The sequence below is a fragment of the Vigna angularis genome, chromosome 2 (assembly GCF_016808095.1).
Source record: "Vigna angularis cultivar LongXiaoDou No.4 chromosome 2, ASM1680809v1, whole genome shotgun sequence".
NCBI lineage: Eukaryota > Viridiplantae > Streptophyta > Magnoliopsida > Fabales > Fabaceae > Vigna > Vigna angularis.
Window position 1 is genome coordinate 45,378,608 of NC_068971.1, and position 13,969 is coordinate 45,392,576.

The 13,969-nt window shown below is 33.6% G+C and overlaps 1 protein-coding gene across 2 annotated transcripts; it reads right to left on the reverse strand.

Annotated features, from left to right (window-relative positions):
- Window positions 1-664: 664 nt before the first annotated feature.
- Window positions 665-8,171, reverse strand: LOC108329172 (ABC transporter G family member 39). 2 transcript variants are annotated; one of them, XM_017563253.2, is made up of 20 exons: window positions 7,642-8,171; window positions 7,429-7,549; window positions 7,202-7,290; window positions 6,695-6,779; window positions 6,298-6,588; window positions 6,117-6,207; window positions 5,042-5,942; window positions 4,763-4,923; window positions 4,519-4,622; window positions 4,221-4,386; window positions 4,054-4,137; window positions 3,789-3,928; window positions 3,130-3,462; window positions 2,732-3,022; window positions 2,563-2,646; window positions 2,291-2,424; window positions 1,959-2,186; window positions 1,706-1,877; window positions 1,302-1,556; window positions 665-1,194 (listed from the first exon to the last, which is right to left on the reverse strand). In XM_017563253.2, the coding sequence occupies exons 1-20, from the start codon at window positions 8,004-8,006 to the stop codon at window positions 925-927; spliced, it is 4,365 nt and encodes a 1,454-aa protein (XP_017418742.1). In that variant the 5' UTR covers window positions 8,007-8,171; the 3' UTR covers window positions 665-924. The 2 variants fall into 2 exon arrangements, with proteins under 2 accessions (XP_017418742.1, XP_017418744.1); XM_017563255.2 differs by having other exon boundaries at window positions 3,789-3,925; window positions 7,642-8,169.
- Between the last annotated feature and the right edge of the window lie 5,798 nt (window positions 8,172-13,969).

A 13,969-nucleotide genomic window follows, 5' to 3' on the forward strand; every position in this document is an offset into this window, starting at 1 on the left:
ATCAAAAAGTAATCACGACGAAATGTTAATTAAAAAATATGTGTGGATGTTAATTAGAAAAACCTTCGCTAACGTCTATAAAAAATGAAATTATAATAAGAGAAACATGATCTCAACAATATCAACCAAGAATCATTCTTATTAAAAAAAATTGATTACCATTGACTAAAAAAAAATAAGGACAATATTGGTAAAAAATTATAACCAATACCGATCGAGAAATTAACTCAATCTATGTTAGCTAAAGAAAACTCCAAGTGACTTGGGCAAAAAGGAAACTCAATCATGTCAATCGAAAAATGTATATTAGTCAGATCACGATCACATGAATACTATATATATATATATATATATCAATGTTAAGTTATTGATTGAAAATGAACATTGAGGGTATTTTATTATAGAAAAAAATAAAGGATGAAAATAGAAATGAAATATTAATAAATAAATTAAATTTTTACATATTTAGTAGCATAAAAATAGGTAAACAAATAGAGATAAAAATATCTTAAAATATTAAGCTGTTTATTTATTTTTTCTTAATTAAAATAATATAATTATGTGATCTCAATAACTGAATGATTAATTAATAGAGTGAGGACCAAATGTACAGATTATTATGCAAGGAGGAATTTTTATATTAATTGAAGGAAGCACAGGTTGCTAGAGCCATGACAACGTTAAGCAATTATTAATAAAAACGAAACAAAATAGTCCATCCACATCATGCATGCCTTGTAGGCTTTTGGAATGTTATTTTAAAGGCTGTGATGTGACTCCTATTGAGTACTCTCACAGGTAAAACTACTCTCATTTGAAACTACTTTCTCATGCACTCACCTATTTACATACTCTACTAATATTAGTCAAAGTGCAGATTCCAAACTAATGTAATAAAACTGATATGATATGACTTTGCTGCGTCTATCTTTTTTGGAAATTAAGAAATTTGATGCCATAGGAAAAAACGAACAGGAAGAGGAGAACCCAGCCGACATGAACAGCAGCAACAACCGGAAGGAAGTCATACTCAAAACCAAAGTTTTGTTTGAGGAATTCCTTCAGTTCCATGTTTCCATTACCTGGTATCTCCAATTCTGCAATTCTGTCACCTAGTTGTGAGGTAATTAGGCCATACAGTGTCCAAGAAATAGGTGAAGCCCAATAATACCATCTCCACCACACAGGAATTTGCTGTGTAACATTTAGCAGAAACAAAATTAGATTTGTATACAAAAAGGAGAGTCATTTCCAGAACTAATTAAATTATGAATTCCATGTCAAAATGACAAATCGCTTACCATCCTGGGAATGACAAAGCCAGAGAACAAGTTCCAGAAACTCATGAAGAAGGACATGCAAATGGCAGCCACTTGGTGACCCGGTGTCAGTGCTACAATCATCATCCCATACAATGTGAAGTACATAAAGCTCATGAACATGTAGTAGTAGAACCAACAGAAGTTTGTTGCCTTCCAATCAAACCCAATCATTGAGAAAAGCAGAAGAGCATAAATGGCTGTTTGAATTGCATTATAAATTGCCTCTATTGCCACCTACATAATCAATGAAGTGTCATGTGAAGATTTTTCATTTCCAGAACAGCATAAGCTAGTTTCAATAACTAAAAGAAAATGGATTTATTAGTTTTTTGTTGAATTTATCAAAAGGGTGTCTCTATGCCACTCTTTCTTTGCTTTTGTACCTGGCCAAATGCATAGGGCAATGCAGAGTACATCCCTGCTGCTCTTTCACGGTAGAAGATAGTTCTTTCAATGGCAACAACTGGTTGTACTGATGAAGCATTCATGGCTCCCAGAAACAACACAGCCGCGTACATGGCTCCCAAAAGATTTCCTAAATCTTGTTGTTTATGGCTGCCATCAAAATGGAATAGTAACTTCAAATGCAAATTTTGTTGTGAAAGACTGACTTAATAGACAAGTTTGGTAACATACGTTTTATGGGCTTTATGCCAGAAAATCGCGCCAAACATGAATCCCTCGACTATTGTCATGAAGAATCGGACACCGTTATACTGAGGATATCTCCAGTAAGACCAATATTGTTTCCAGAAGTTAGCTTTGCACTGAACAAAAAACGATTGGGAATACTTGGTTGGGAAGTACAAATCTTTGGAATCTGGTGTTGGAGTACTAAGCTCCTCAATTAGCTCTTGGTTCCTCCTGAAGAAAAGTACAGAGAAAACAGATAGTTACTAAGACAGAATTATTGTAACATGAACTCAAATACTAAAAAAGTAACATAAATAAAGCATGAAAAATCATACCTGTAAAGGGTAGACTTAGCATAAATCTCTGCAAAATCTACCTCAATATTAGCCTCAACTAAAGTAGAGCTGATATCAAGCATCCATGTGGCAGGATTAGTACCATCCTTGATTTTTGGAACACCTGGGACAGCCTGAAATATATGCACAATAGATATAATTATATGAAACCTTTTCTGATTTAAATAAAAGAACCCAGTGCTGCAAAAGTGTGAAGCAAGGTAAGGTTGATCTCAAAGAAAATATACACATAGAAATGCTTCAATACTCACTTCAAAATATTCTATTAGCTTATGTGAGTGGCGACCAAGAGGTCCGGCATAGATAACCCGTCCTCCTCTTTTCATCAAGAAAAGCTGCAATAAAAAAAACAAAGTTATATGCAATATTCTTCCAAAGAAATAGCACACACACTCTATAGCCTATACAGTCCACACTTACCTCATCAAAAGCTTCAAAAATGTCTATACTTGGTTGATGAATCGTGCACACAACGGTTCTGCCAGTGTCCACAGTGTTTCTCACAGTTCGCATAACAATAGCAGCAGCTCTAGCGTCAAGGCCAGATGTTGGTTCATCCATGAAGATGATTGAAGGGTTGGAAACCAATTCTACAGCAATGGTAAGCCTTTTCCTTTGTTCTGTTGATAGACCATCTATTCCTGGAAGACCCACAATTGCATCTCTTATGGGATTAAGCTCAACCAATTCCATAACTTCTTCAACAAACATCTGTGTATCCGAACAAAATAAAATATAATTAAAAATATTATCATTAAAAATTTAATTTATTCATAATGGCCGATAAAATATAATCTTTTAGTTTATCCCCCACGTACCTTTCGTGTTTGTGCATTTACATCTGAAGGGAGGCGAAGCCATGCTGAAAATATTAGTGATTCATATACAGTAACATGTGGAGAATGAATATCGTTCTGTTCACAATAACCACTGACACGAGCAAATGTTGCTTGGTTCTTTGGGTATCCTGAGATGCTAATACTTCCTTCGATGTATCCACCTGTTTTTCTTCCAGCTAATACATCCATAAGGGTTGTTTTCCCAGCACCACTAACACCCACAAGTGCTGTCAATATGCCAGGTCTAAAAACACCACTAACATCTTGTAGTAGTTGAAGTCGATCACCTTTGATTCCTCGACTCCTCATTTCCTGATATAATATAGAAAGCATAAAAACAAAAACAGAACATTTACTATGAAGAAAAATGAACAGGCTTGAATTAAATTCAACTATTTATGACAATTTTGACCAACATATAAAAGCATTTATTTTACAAGAACAATTAACATGACATAAGATTTGAAAAAGAGGTTTTATATTTAATCTGTTTTGTATTCAAGAAAGCTAAGCTATTAATTAATTCAAAGTGTTTGTAACGTGATTGAGTGATGTTACATGAGCAAAAAGATATGGAAATTTTTTGTTATCATAGCATGTATGGAAGTGAAAGCACTTTCTGGAATTCAGTGACTTACTGCAGGCATATCTACGTAGTAGCTTATATGGTTGAAGGCAAGTGAAAGAGGTTGGAAAGGTAGAACCATTCCTCTTCTTGGTTCTTGGTTCGAAGAAGTAGCAATTTCTGAAGAACTTCTCACTGCCATGTCTGTACCTGCTATTTTCAAAACAATCAGCAACGCGAAAGGAAAGGTGTCTGTCACTGAATTGCACGAGAACAACTTGCAACTACACATTTTCCTAAATAACAATAAGATGCACTTGGTTGAAAGGTTTGAGAACCTTCAAGGATTTGCCGTTTAGAGGATGACTTCTTATTCTTTTCGTCACCTTCATCCGCGATGACTGTTTTTGAATCTCCAAAACCTGAATGGTTGGTATTAAAGGTATTTATCAGAGGTGCAAAGTTTACTAAATTAAAGACTGGAAATCAAAAGGGTGTAACTTACTATTCAAATAAGTCAAAGACAAAATGAATAAGAGGTTGAAGATAATAGAAAACCCAAGCAAGGCTCCAATGCAGATCCAAAACCAATATTCTTCTGTAAAGAAGCCTCTAGATTTGAGAAGCGCCTTTCCAACTGTAGGTGCATCAATTCTAGAGTCTGTATTCGGCTGTAAAAGATAAAGAAAAACGATGTTTAACAATGCTTAAAGTTCATAGAATATAATCAACCACCGCCTGAAACAAATTCATCTTGATGTCTGCAAGTATGTAACCAAGCTATGAGAAAAATGAATTCTTACTTTACTCCATCTTTCGTCTAGGAATTCATTCATTACTATGGCATTCTGACCATACATCATAGGAGATAAATAATAGCCCCATATCATCCATGGCTCAATGTCATCTACAAACACCAAAAGAAAACATGTTGCAATAGTTCTAACTAAAAAAGAAGAATTAAGAAAAGCTTAACATATTTTGATCCTACTAAAGCTTCACTAAACTAAGAGATCTATCCAAAATTAAGAAGTGTCAACGACTTACCTTTGGAAATAATAAAACCTCCAAGCACAAATATCAATTGTAGGGCCAAGGTACCCAGTGTATTAGAAACAACTAGTGTTCTACCAGCTGCGGCAATAAACCGAAATAGAGAGAGAGCCATCTGATGAACGCCAAAAAATGCCAAGAATTGTCGGAAAAATCTGATGAAACAAAGGGAAAAGTGTGGATTAAGAAATTTTTATCATTCTAGTTTAGGAAAGTTTGAAAATTTGGTTGAAGTTGTTTTCCAATGCCAAACTGTAAAATCGTGTTTATTACCTGCTAGCAGAAGGAGCATATCCAATTGTGTAATACGTAAGGATAACCCAAATCCCTGATTCCAAAAAGGACAGAGGGATCTTGAGAAGCCAAATCGGCAAACCAAATGCCCATGCAGGGTAGAAGTTGAAATCCCTTTGTTTGTAAAAGACAGGAAGCTTAAAAACAGTCATAGATAGTTCTGCCATCCCATTAAACATCACGTTTACTAGACTAAAGAACAATGCTCCATAGAATTTTTGTCCATCATTAACTGTTCCTACTGCCATTTCTGTTTTAAGGAACACAGTAAATGTAATAATAGACATGATTGTTATCTGTGATGTCTTGAATATGTAAACGAAAGCACTGCGCTTCATAAGTAGCCATTCTCTTGAAAAACATGCCTTCAATAGCTCCCAGTTTGTTATACCGTACTTGTCTTTCACTAAGGCAGCAGGGTGGGTTCGGCTCTTATCGTAGGGAACCCCAAGCTCAGTAGCAAGTTCCTCTCCTATGACAAAGGAATTAAAAGCTTGCACAAATTCAGGAACTGAAACATATCTGTAAGGTTCATCTGTTCTTGACCAATATTGTTGCTGGTCTTTCTTGGATGTCACTTCTTGTAAAAAATCAGCAACTCCTTTTCGCTCAGGACACTTGAAACCAGTGTATTCAAAGAAATCTAGCACATTATCACGTGGACCTTGGTACACTATTTGACCTTCTGAAAGTAGGATAATGTCATCAAAGAGTTCAAAGGTCTCTGGTGCTGGTTGTAGAAGAGAAACCACCATGGTTACATCCATTATGTGAACCATTTGCCTCAAGAACTTGCATATCTGGAAGGTGGTGGAACTGTCTAACCCTGTTGATATTTCATCCATAAATAGTGCCTTTGCTGGTCCTACCAGCATCTCCCCTGCATCCATTTGCAATTAAAATAGATATTATAAAACTAATAGATAATCACATATATATTTTTAAGGAATGAACCTCTAACATACAACATGAATTAGTTTAAATGTTTAATTATATGACGTGTGATATTAAAACTTTGTTTTATTGGTTGTGCAACTACTAACAAAAAGTTAACCTGTTGTTACTCGCTTCCTCTGTCCACCAGATATGCCTCTTCTCATTTCATCTCCAATCATAATGTCAGCACAAATATCCAACCCAAGTACCTGTCAGAATATAATAGACGACAGCTTATATACAAGCGGGAAAATAAATTCATATGGAGAATGTTTATAATTTAAAGCGGAGACACCAACCTTGAGAACATAATCTGTTACCAAATTGGTTTTTTGACCTGATAATGCTATAGCCTTCATGAATCCATCAATCTCAGGGTCTGGCTTTATTCCTGCTTCTCTCTCCCTTCTCGACAGTTCCACCAGTGCTTCATACCTTGTGCCAATACCTAGACAACGTCCTGAAAAATCTAATGTCTCCCTCACAGTCATTTCTCCATAGTGAATGTCGTGTTGACTAATATAAGCACAGGTTTTTTGTGGAACAAATTCATTTAGCTCGTGCCCACAGTAAGTGACTTTCCCAGACACCTGATCACATCTCAACATAAAGCTCACTTCATGTTAAAAACACATACACATGATATGATGTATGATTGATGTAAACTGATTTGTAAACAGAAGAATGAGAACAAACCCTTAAATCACGATTAAGTTTCCCTGCAAGTGCCAAAAGCAATGTTGTTTTCCCAGAACTTGGAGGTCCCAAAAGGAGAGTCATCCTTAGATAAGCACCAAATAAAATAAGTCAAATATGGTAATAAAAAAATCATAAAAATTGTCTGATGCTACTGGGAGTCAAGATCCTCCCTCAATTAATGAAAGAGTTCATAAAAGTAATTTTCTCCTTTGTAGAACTTGGTTTTCCAGAGGAAATAATGCTAAATACAGCACAATCAAGATCAATCCATCTTTGAAACCAAATTTGGATTTTTTTTAGTCTAAATCTACCCCAAAACTAGTTCAAGGGTGAGGTTTGTCTCTTATTGAATAGTTTTAGAGTGAGGTTTGTAAAACTCGACTTCTGTAGGCGTCTGATCGATAAAGACTCGATAACAGGCATATTAAAAAGAATCATTAGAATTCTAAGAACTTCTGAAAAACATTTTCGATGTTATTCTGGTGAAACTTTTGATAAAATTACCTTGACGATTTAATGATCCCACTAACATCTTTAAGAATCTGAATTTCCCTCTTCTTGGACGGTGCAAGGTGAAATAATCCCAGAACACTCTGCCGTGTGTAAACAAGATAATCAGACAAAGCATTAGTATAGTAGCAGTAGCCATAGCACTGAAATCCAATGCAGAAATCGGCTTATTTTTGAATCCCAGAACAAAAGTCTTCAATTAGAAACAAACAAACAAGTACCTCAAAAGCATTGAGAGAAACATTAAGCAGGGAAGGGAGTGCTCTATTCCCATCATGCACATCACCCTCCACCGATAAATTCTCGCACCGAACTTCAATCTTCGGAATTTCGATCCCCACTCTACAATAAAACAAACACAAACCAGGTCAGATGATAATGACAGAGAGAAACAACGATATATAACTAAATAAACAGTAACGTTAGCCATGCACCTATCGACTCTGTCTCGAAGTCTGCGTAGGAATTTCTCATTATCTTCCTCGACAATCTTGAGTATGCTGTCGACCAAGAGCTTCTTGTCGGGTAAGCAAAGGTTGGAAATATCGACTTCATCGAGCACCACATTTCCATCGTCGAGCACGTGCTTGAGCACGCCTTTTCTCATGCGTTCAAAAGTTGGCAAGCGTTCTATGGCGGCCCATTTGAGCTCTTGCTCGTCGTCCTCGTGCGTGTGGCGACCACTCACATTAAACACGTCGGGCGCCGCCATCCACGCCTCCCGGAAGCTTCCCGTCGTCCAGCTCCGGCGACTGCTCACCGATGCCACCAAATCATCCCCCGCAAGTGCCGATGCCATTCGTTTAAACGGTATCTATATATCTCAGTGGTTGTTGTTATGAAAAATATGTGTGTATCGCATGGACCTTAATGACATGCAAGTTGGTTCTTTGAGGAGTTGTTGAGATGCCCGGAGTTTGCAGACACTAGAAAAAGGTGAAAAGTTTGAGTTATGAGAGAAAGTTTCTGTATTTATAAGGTGGGTGGTGAGAAATTTCCTTGACCAACCATGGAAGCATCTGGTCACGAGTAAAAAGTTTGTATGTTAACAAATGTCTCTTTCAATTAATTAGTTGTCTAGTTTTCTTGTTCTTTTTCACTGAAAAAGATTGTTTGACCCTCCCATTTAATTCTGCATTAAATTTACCGTTTTTTTATATAAAATATTATATTAATATAATAAAAATAAATGCAAATAAATATTATAATAAAAATAATTTATGAAGTTATAAAGGGAAACATAAGAATGTCAAAGTCTCATCACTCTTTAAAATTATCACAGCTTTCTAGAAGAAGACAGTATTATCAAAAGGTAGAACACTGCAACAGGAAATCCAGAGATCTTTATAAGGAAAGAACGAATATCGAAAGGCACGAAAACCAAGATTGCATTTTTCCGTAAACTTTCTCAAATCAGAAGCGAGGAAAGCGCAGAGAAAAGTGTAATAAAAACAAACATAATTAATTCTTTACTATTATTTAATCAACTACTCTTATTATTACTTCAAATAAATTAAGGTGTAACATATAATAATTAAATATTTATAAATATGTTTTATTACTATAAAATGAATAATTTAAAGAACTAATAAAATAGATGTAATATTTTTGTTGGTATGTATTTCATATTAAAATAATCAATCAGTTATAATTAATATATGTTTAAAAACAATTCTACAAATTATATTTTTAAATATATATTAAAATTTAAAAATTAATTTTACATCTTTTAAATATTTATTAAAAATTATTCTGTCACATTTCATAAATTCACCATAAAAACTCTAAACAATTTTGACTAAAAAAATTATAGTATGTTAATAACTTTTTTTAACAATTTTTTGACATACTACATGTGTCACCACTTTATTAATCTAATTGAATTTATTTTTAAAGATGTATTTAAAATGGATTAATCACAAATTAGCACGTATATGAGGTAAAAATAGATGTTAAAAAATAGTTGTTAAAGAAAATTTTTCCAACTTAAAATCCTAACTCGTTAAATTATAAGAATAAGTTAATGTTATTAAAAGATAAAAGAAGTCAGAGGAAAATAATAGAAAGGAATGAATCGATTATATTTTTTATAACATATGAATTATTTATTATGATAATAAAGGTATTATTATTTTTATTATTATAACTATAAAATTAAATATAAATAATTTTTATAATTTTTTATTCATTTTATAAGTAATTTTTAATTAAAAATAGTTAACTTTGAAAAAACGATAATTTAAAAACTATTTATTTTAATTCAAAAAGTTATTTATATGATAAAATGAGAAAATAAACGTAGACATCAAAATAGAAAAAGATAGATATATTAAAGATCTATTTATATATATATATATATAGATATAGATAGATATATTCTTTTTTAGAATTAAAAAGTAGAAAAAACGTTCAGTTTTCACGCGTTTTCTTTTGTTTTTTACACTTTGTTTCTTTTGTCATTCATTCATGAGTAAAAATATATATTATCAATCTTCAAACCATTGTTTTGTGTCATTAAAATAACGAGTGATGGATTAATTGGGTGAATTATAAAAACTGCTTAAAGCTAAATTAATTCGACTAAAATCATTAAAATTGCATGTTTTTTTTTTAAATACATGAAATATTTTATTGTTTTGAACTCAGATTGAAGAATTTGATGTGATTTCACCTGCTCCCTCTCCCAGGCTGTACTAACATTGTTTATTGATTATTAGTTAGAGTTACGTTAGCAGCATTAATTTAAATGTATTATGACACTAATAAATATGCATTAATTTAAATGTATTATGACAGTAATAAGCATGGTATCTTCAGAAGATATTCCCTTACGTTGCATTGTATAATATATTTAAGATTTATAGAGATGCCCCCAAACCAATATCTCCCAGATGCTCCAACACTGCAAAACCAGCTAGCTTTTGTTCTATATATGAACATTGCTCTATTTTACATTATCCAAACGCTGTAACTGGAATGCACGCAATGTACCAAAACGACAAATTACAATACACGCAATCAAGTTTCTTTCAAATCATAATAATATGTAAAACCGCTTGTTAAGGATTTCTTTTAATGGGTTATGGCACCAAATTCCACTTTATTTGAATTAAGTATTTCATTGCTCACCAATGGACTCGTAATGATTTAATTAAAAAATGGTTTCTTTTCTAAGGTATCAATTCATTATCCAACATATAATCTTTTGTATCAAAACTTCAGTCTGTGTTTGGATTACAAAATGGATTTGGGAAAGTGGATTTGAGGAAAAAATATGTAGTATATGTAATTAATGAAATGTAAATCATCATTATTATTATTCTTATTGTATAAAGAAATATTCACTTACCTATTGTATAAAGAAACAAAGTAGGAAGATCACATCACGCAAACCAAGAAGGCTTCAAAGCAGAATTGATTTTGCGTGTGGTATAATCGATTCTCTTAAAACATACATGATTCTTTTATTTGGAAATTGATTCCTCACACCCAAAACTCCTTCTCCCATGCTTTAAACATCCATGTAATAATAAGAAAACACATTGGTTAACCATAGTGAATAATTTGTACGAAATGAGTACTCGTTTTTATTTTTATGTTTATTAAAAACCACAAGTCTTTTTACATTAAAGTTTAAAGTAAGGCATACAGGTATCCAAAGTCAAACAACAAAATATGAGAATTTTGAAATGAAAATCAGGAGTAGCATGAAGAGAATAGTAGAAAAATAAGAATCATGTGACTGGTATCGAAAACATTGTTGTTCCACCTCTGCTGATATCCTAGTATTCAGTCGTCAAATCTTGAAACCTGAAATTATGCACTGTGTCTAGATTTGCTAAGCAATTATGGAAATGCAACAATTTTCATACTTTATTTGTTCCCGATGCAATTGTGAAGCACATGCCGATATTTTTCATTTCCTTCCTTCAGTTTGAACCAAATATTTAAAACGCAAAAAAGTCAAAGTGCATATGAGCAAGTGGATTGCAACTTATCAATCATTATCGTCAATATTTACAATACACAACGTTTTCCATCAACTCCATATAATGCATTTATTAATCTGAGTTAAGTTCTTAATTAATTGTCTTGTCTAAGAGAATCTCTCCGTCAAAGATGTCTTTTATGTTGGACTCCAGAAGTTGGGAACTGATACACATGAAAGTGTGTTTTGGGAACACAAACAAATCCCTTTGCAAGGTTTTATTTTCCTTTGTCTTTTGGGAACACAATAAAAAAAAATGTATTTTAGATTATACAATCCACGATATAAAATTTATATTTCAGATTATATAATTCAAAATATATATTTTTATTTTATATTTAAAATTACAAAATATATATTTTGAAATATAATTTTTGTACTTTGTCATAATCCTTAAAAACTCCAAGTTAGTGGAAGCTAGGTGTCAATGAAATGGTTTAGATTTTCAGATAGTGGAAGATGGGTGTGCAGCGCTGAGTGGCCGATCGGTTTTAGTGACGATAGTATTTAGGGCGAAATTTCAAACTCCGTGCCACTTTTCTGCATGCACCCTTCATCTTCAACCTCCTGAACCTTCATTTTCTCTTCCTTCTCTCTACAATCTCCATCTTCTCTCTACGATTTCTCATCATTTTCTTCTTCCGATCATCATTCAGGCAACGCCTGAGTATTCCTGGTGCCAAGAGAAACACTTTGCACCGATCAAGTTGTGGTTTAAGCTGGTGAGTACTTCTCTTCTTAGACCGTTCGTTTTCTGTCACATGCAAACCTAAATTTTGTTTGCATGAGTTTATCATCTCATTCTAATAGCAATTCTGGTCTTTTATTTGGTTTAGTTTTTAAATCAGTGAGCTCTAAGTGTATAAGACTGGTAGTGGTGAACCATATCCTGCATCTGTGAGCGTTCGACTACGTTTAGAGGTAAGGGAAGCTTATATAATTTGATTATGATTTATTGTTCTGAATGGTTGTATATTGGGTTGATCCATGGATGAATATGAAGTGTTATTTTCAGTTCATGTTTTGTATATATAAGTGTATGAGTTACAAATGATGTGAACTGGCTGATATAGGGTTTGCTCTTCTGTATCTAGAATTCTGTATAATCTTATGGTTGTCACCAAAAGTCATTATTGACCGTTCGGTTTTACTTTGAGTATTCAGTTTGTACTGGATTCTTCTTCTGTGGAGAATTTCAGTTAAGGACCGATCGGTTTTCTCTTAGTATACTGGTAAGTAAGCGTTCGGTCTAAGTATAGTTTCCTCTTTATGCTTCCTAAACAGTTTAGTTAATGTATTTTATAATACTTAAAGTCGTAGATGTTACCTTTATCATTCATTGAAAATAAGTGTTGTGTAATTGTATATATATATTCCTTCATTTTTATTTAAGTTCAGTAGTGCTCGGTCTTGAACCAAGCGCTCGGTCTTTATAGTGGTTGACCTTTAACCAAGCGCTCGGTATTTCTATTATACTCCATTGTTTACTATCTTTGAACTAAGAGTGTTCGGTCCAATTCAATAGTACTCGGTTTAAGCCTGTAGGGTTGGGTTAAGTTCTTAGGTTTCACAAATATTTATCAGAATTTTCAGTTAAGTCTAAAATACACTTATTTTTTAGTATTCAATACATTCTTAGAAGTTTTGTCTAGTAAAATCACGTCTTGTAGTAACTGATGAGTAACCAGTGAATGTTCAAATATTACCACGCGCGTTCGATTTTTTTATGATAGTGTTCGGCTTATGAGGAGTCTTATCAAGAATGGGCCGTTCGGTCCTGTTCTGTGTATAAGTGGAAGACCGCTCGGTCTTGCACTAAGTGTTCAGCTGTGTTAGTCTAGAAAGTATTAAAAATGTTCGTTCTTGTCTCTAGGGAATGTTATTGTTCAGTTTTGATTTCAAATGGGATATGTGTGTGTTGGTTCGGTTTGATTGTATTATGGAATATAAATGGAATGGTATGGAAATGAAAGAGTATTCCAGGGAGGAATATCTCATGAGTGGTTCTTGAATGGTAGAGTATGAATGTAGTTATGCTTAGTTGACGGTTATCCTGATATTTTGTGATTACTCATTCTCAAGTAGAGAGGAGTAAGTCATGTGTGATAATGGCAGGAGGTCCTAGTCCATAAGGTGAACTTGAACGGAACAGACTAACCTCAGGTGGCAGCTGTTGAGGGCATCCTAGCTATTACATCACTCGAGTGCAAAAACGTTGTAGCTACACAGAATTCATACAGTCCGGACAGTCAGAGTAAAGTGGTCGGTCATTGCATGCTTTGACATGTAATCTTTATTGGAAGTGCATGATTGGATGTTACATGATTGTATATTGAATTATGTTAGATTTATGTGAAGTATAAGTTCTACTGAATTAATTAAATTACATAAGCTTACCCTATTTCTTGTCTTGTCTGTATTATGTTTGGTCGTCTTTTCCTGTTGCAATGATCATCCTGTGGATGTGAGCAGAAGGAGAAGAGTTGCTGGAAGAGGATCTAGAAGAAGTGGAAGTGAAAGCAGAACCATAGAACCATTCGGTCATTAGGTTGGATTTTATTTTGTATAACCGATCGGTATGATCGTAGTTTGGTAAACCGTTCGGTCTAGACTGTGTTTTATAAATCTTAAAGTTTTTGTAGTATTTTTGTAAGGCCGTTCGGCCATGAACGCACCCGTTTGCTTTCAGAACTGAACTGAAATATTGTAAATATGTGAATATTCTATGATATGATTTATACTGTATTTTGGGATGTTACATACTCCGAAATATA

Excerpts from the sequence above, each read along its gene's own strand:
- LOC108329172 (XM_017563253.2), bottom strand. The coding sequence starts at position 8,006 with ATGGCATCGGCACTTGCGGGGGATGATTTGGTGGCATCGGTGAGCAGT. Across the intron at positions 7,291-7,428 it reads TTTCTCTCAATGCTTTTGAG|AGTGTTCTGGGATTATTTCA; the intron begins GTACTTGTTTGT and ends TACACACGGCAG. Across the intron at positions 2,425-2,562 it reads AGCTAATAGAATATTTTGAA|GCTGTCCCAGGTGTTCCAAA; the intron begins GTGAGTATTGAA and ends CATATATTTCAG.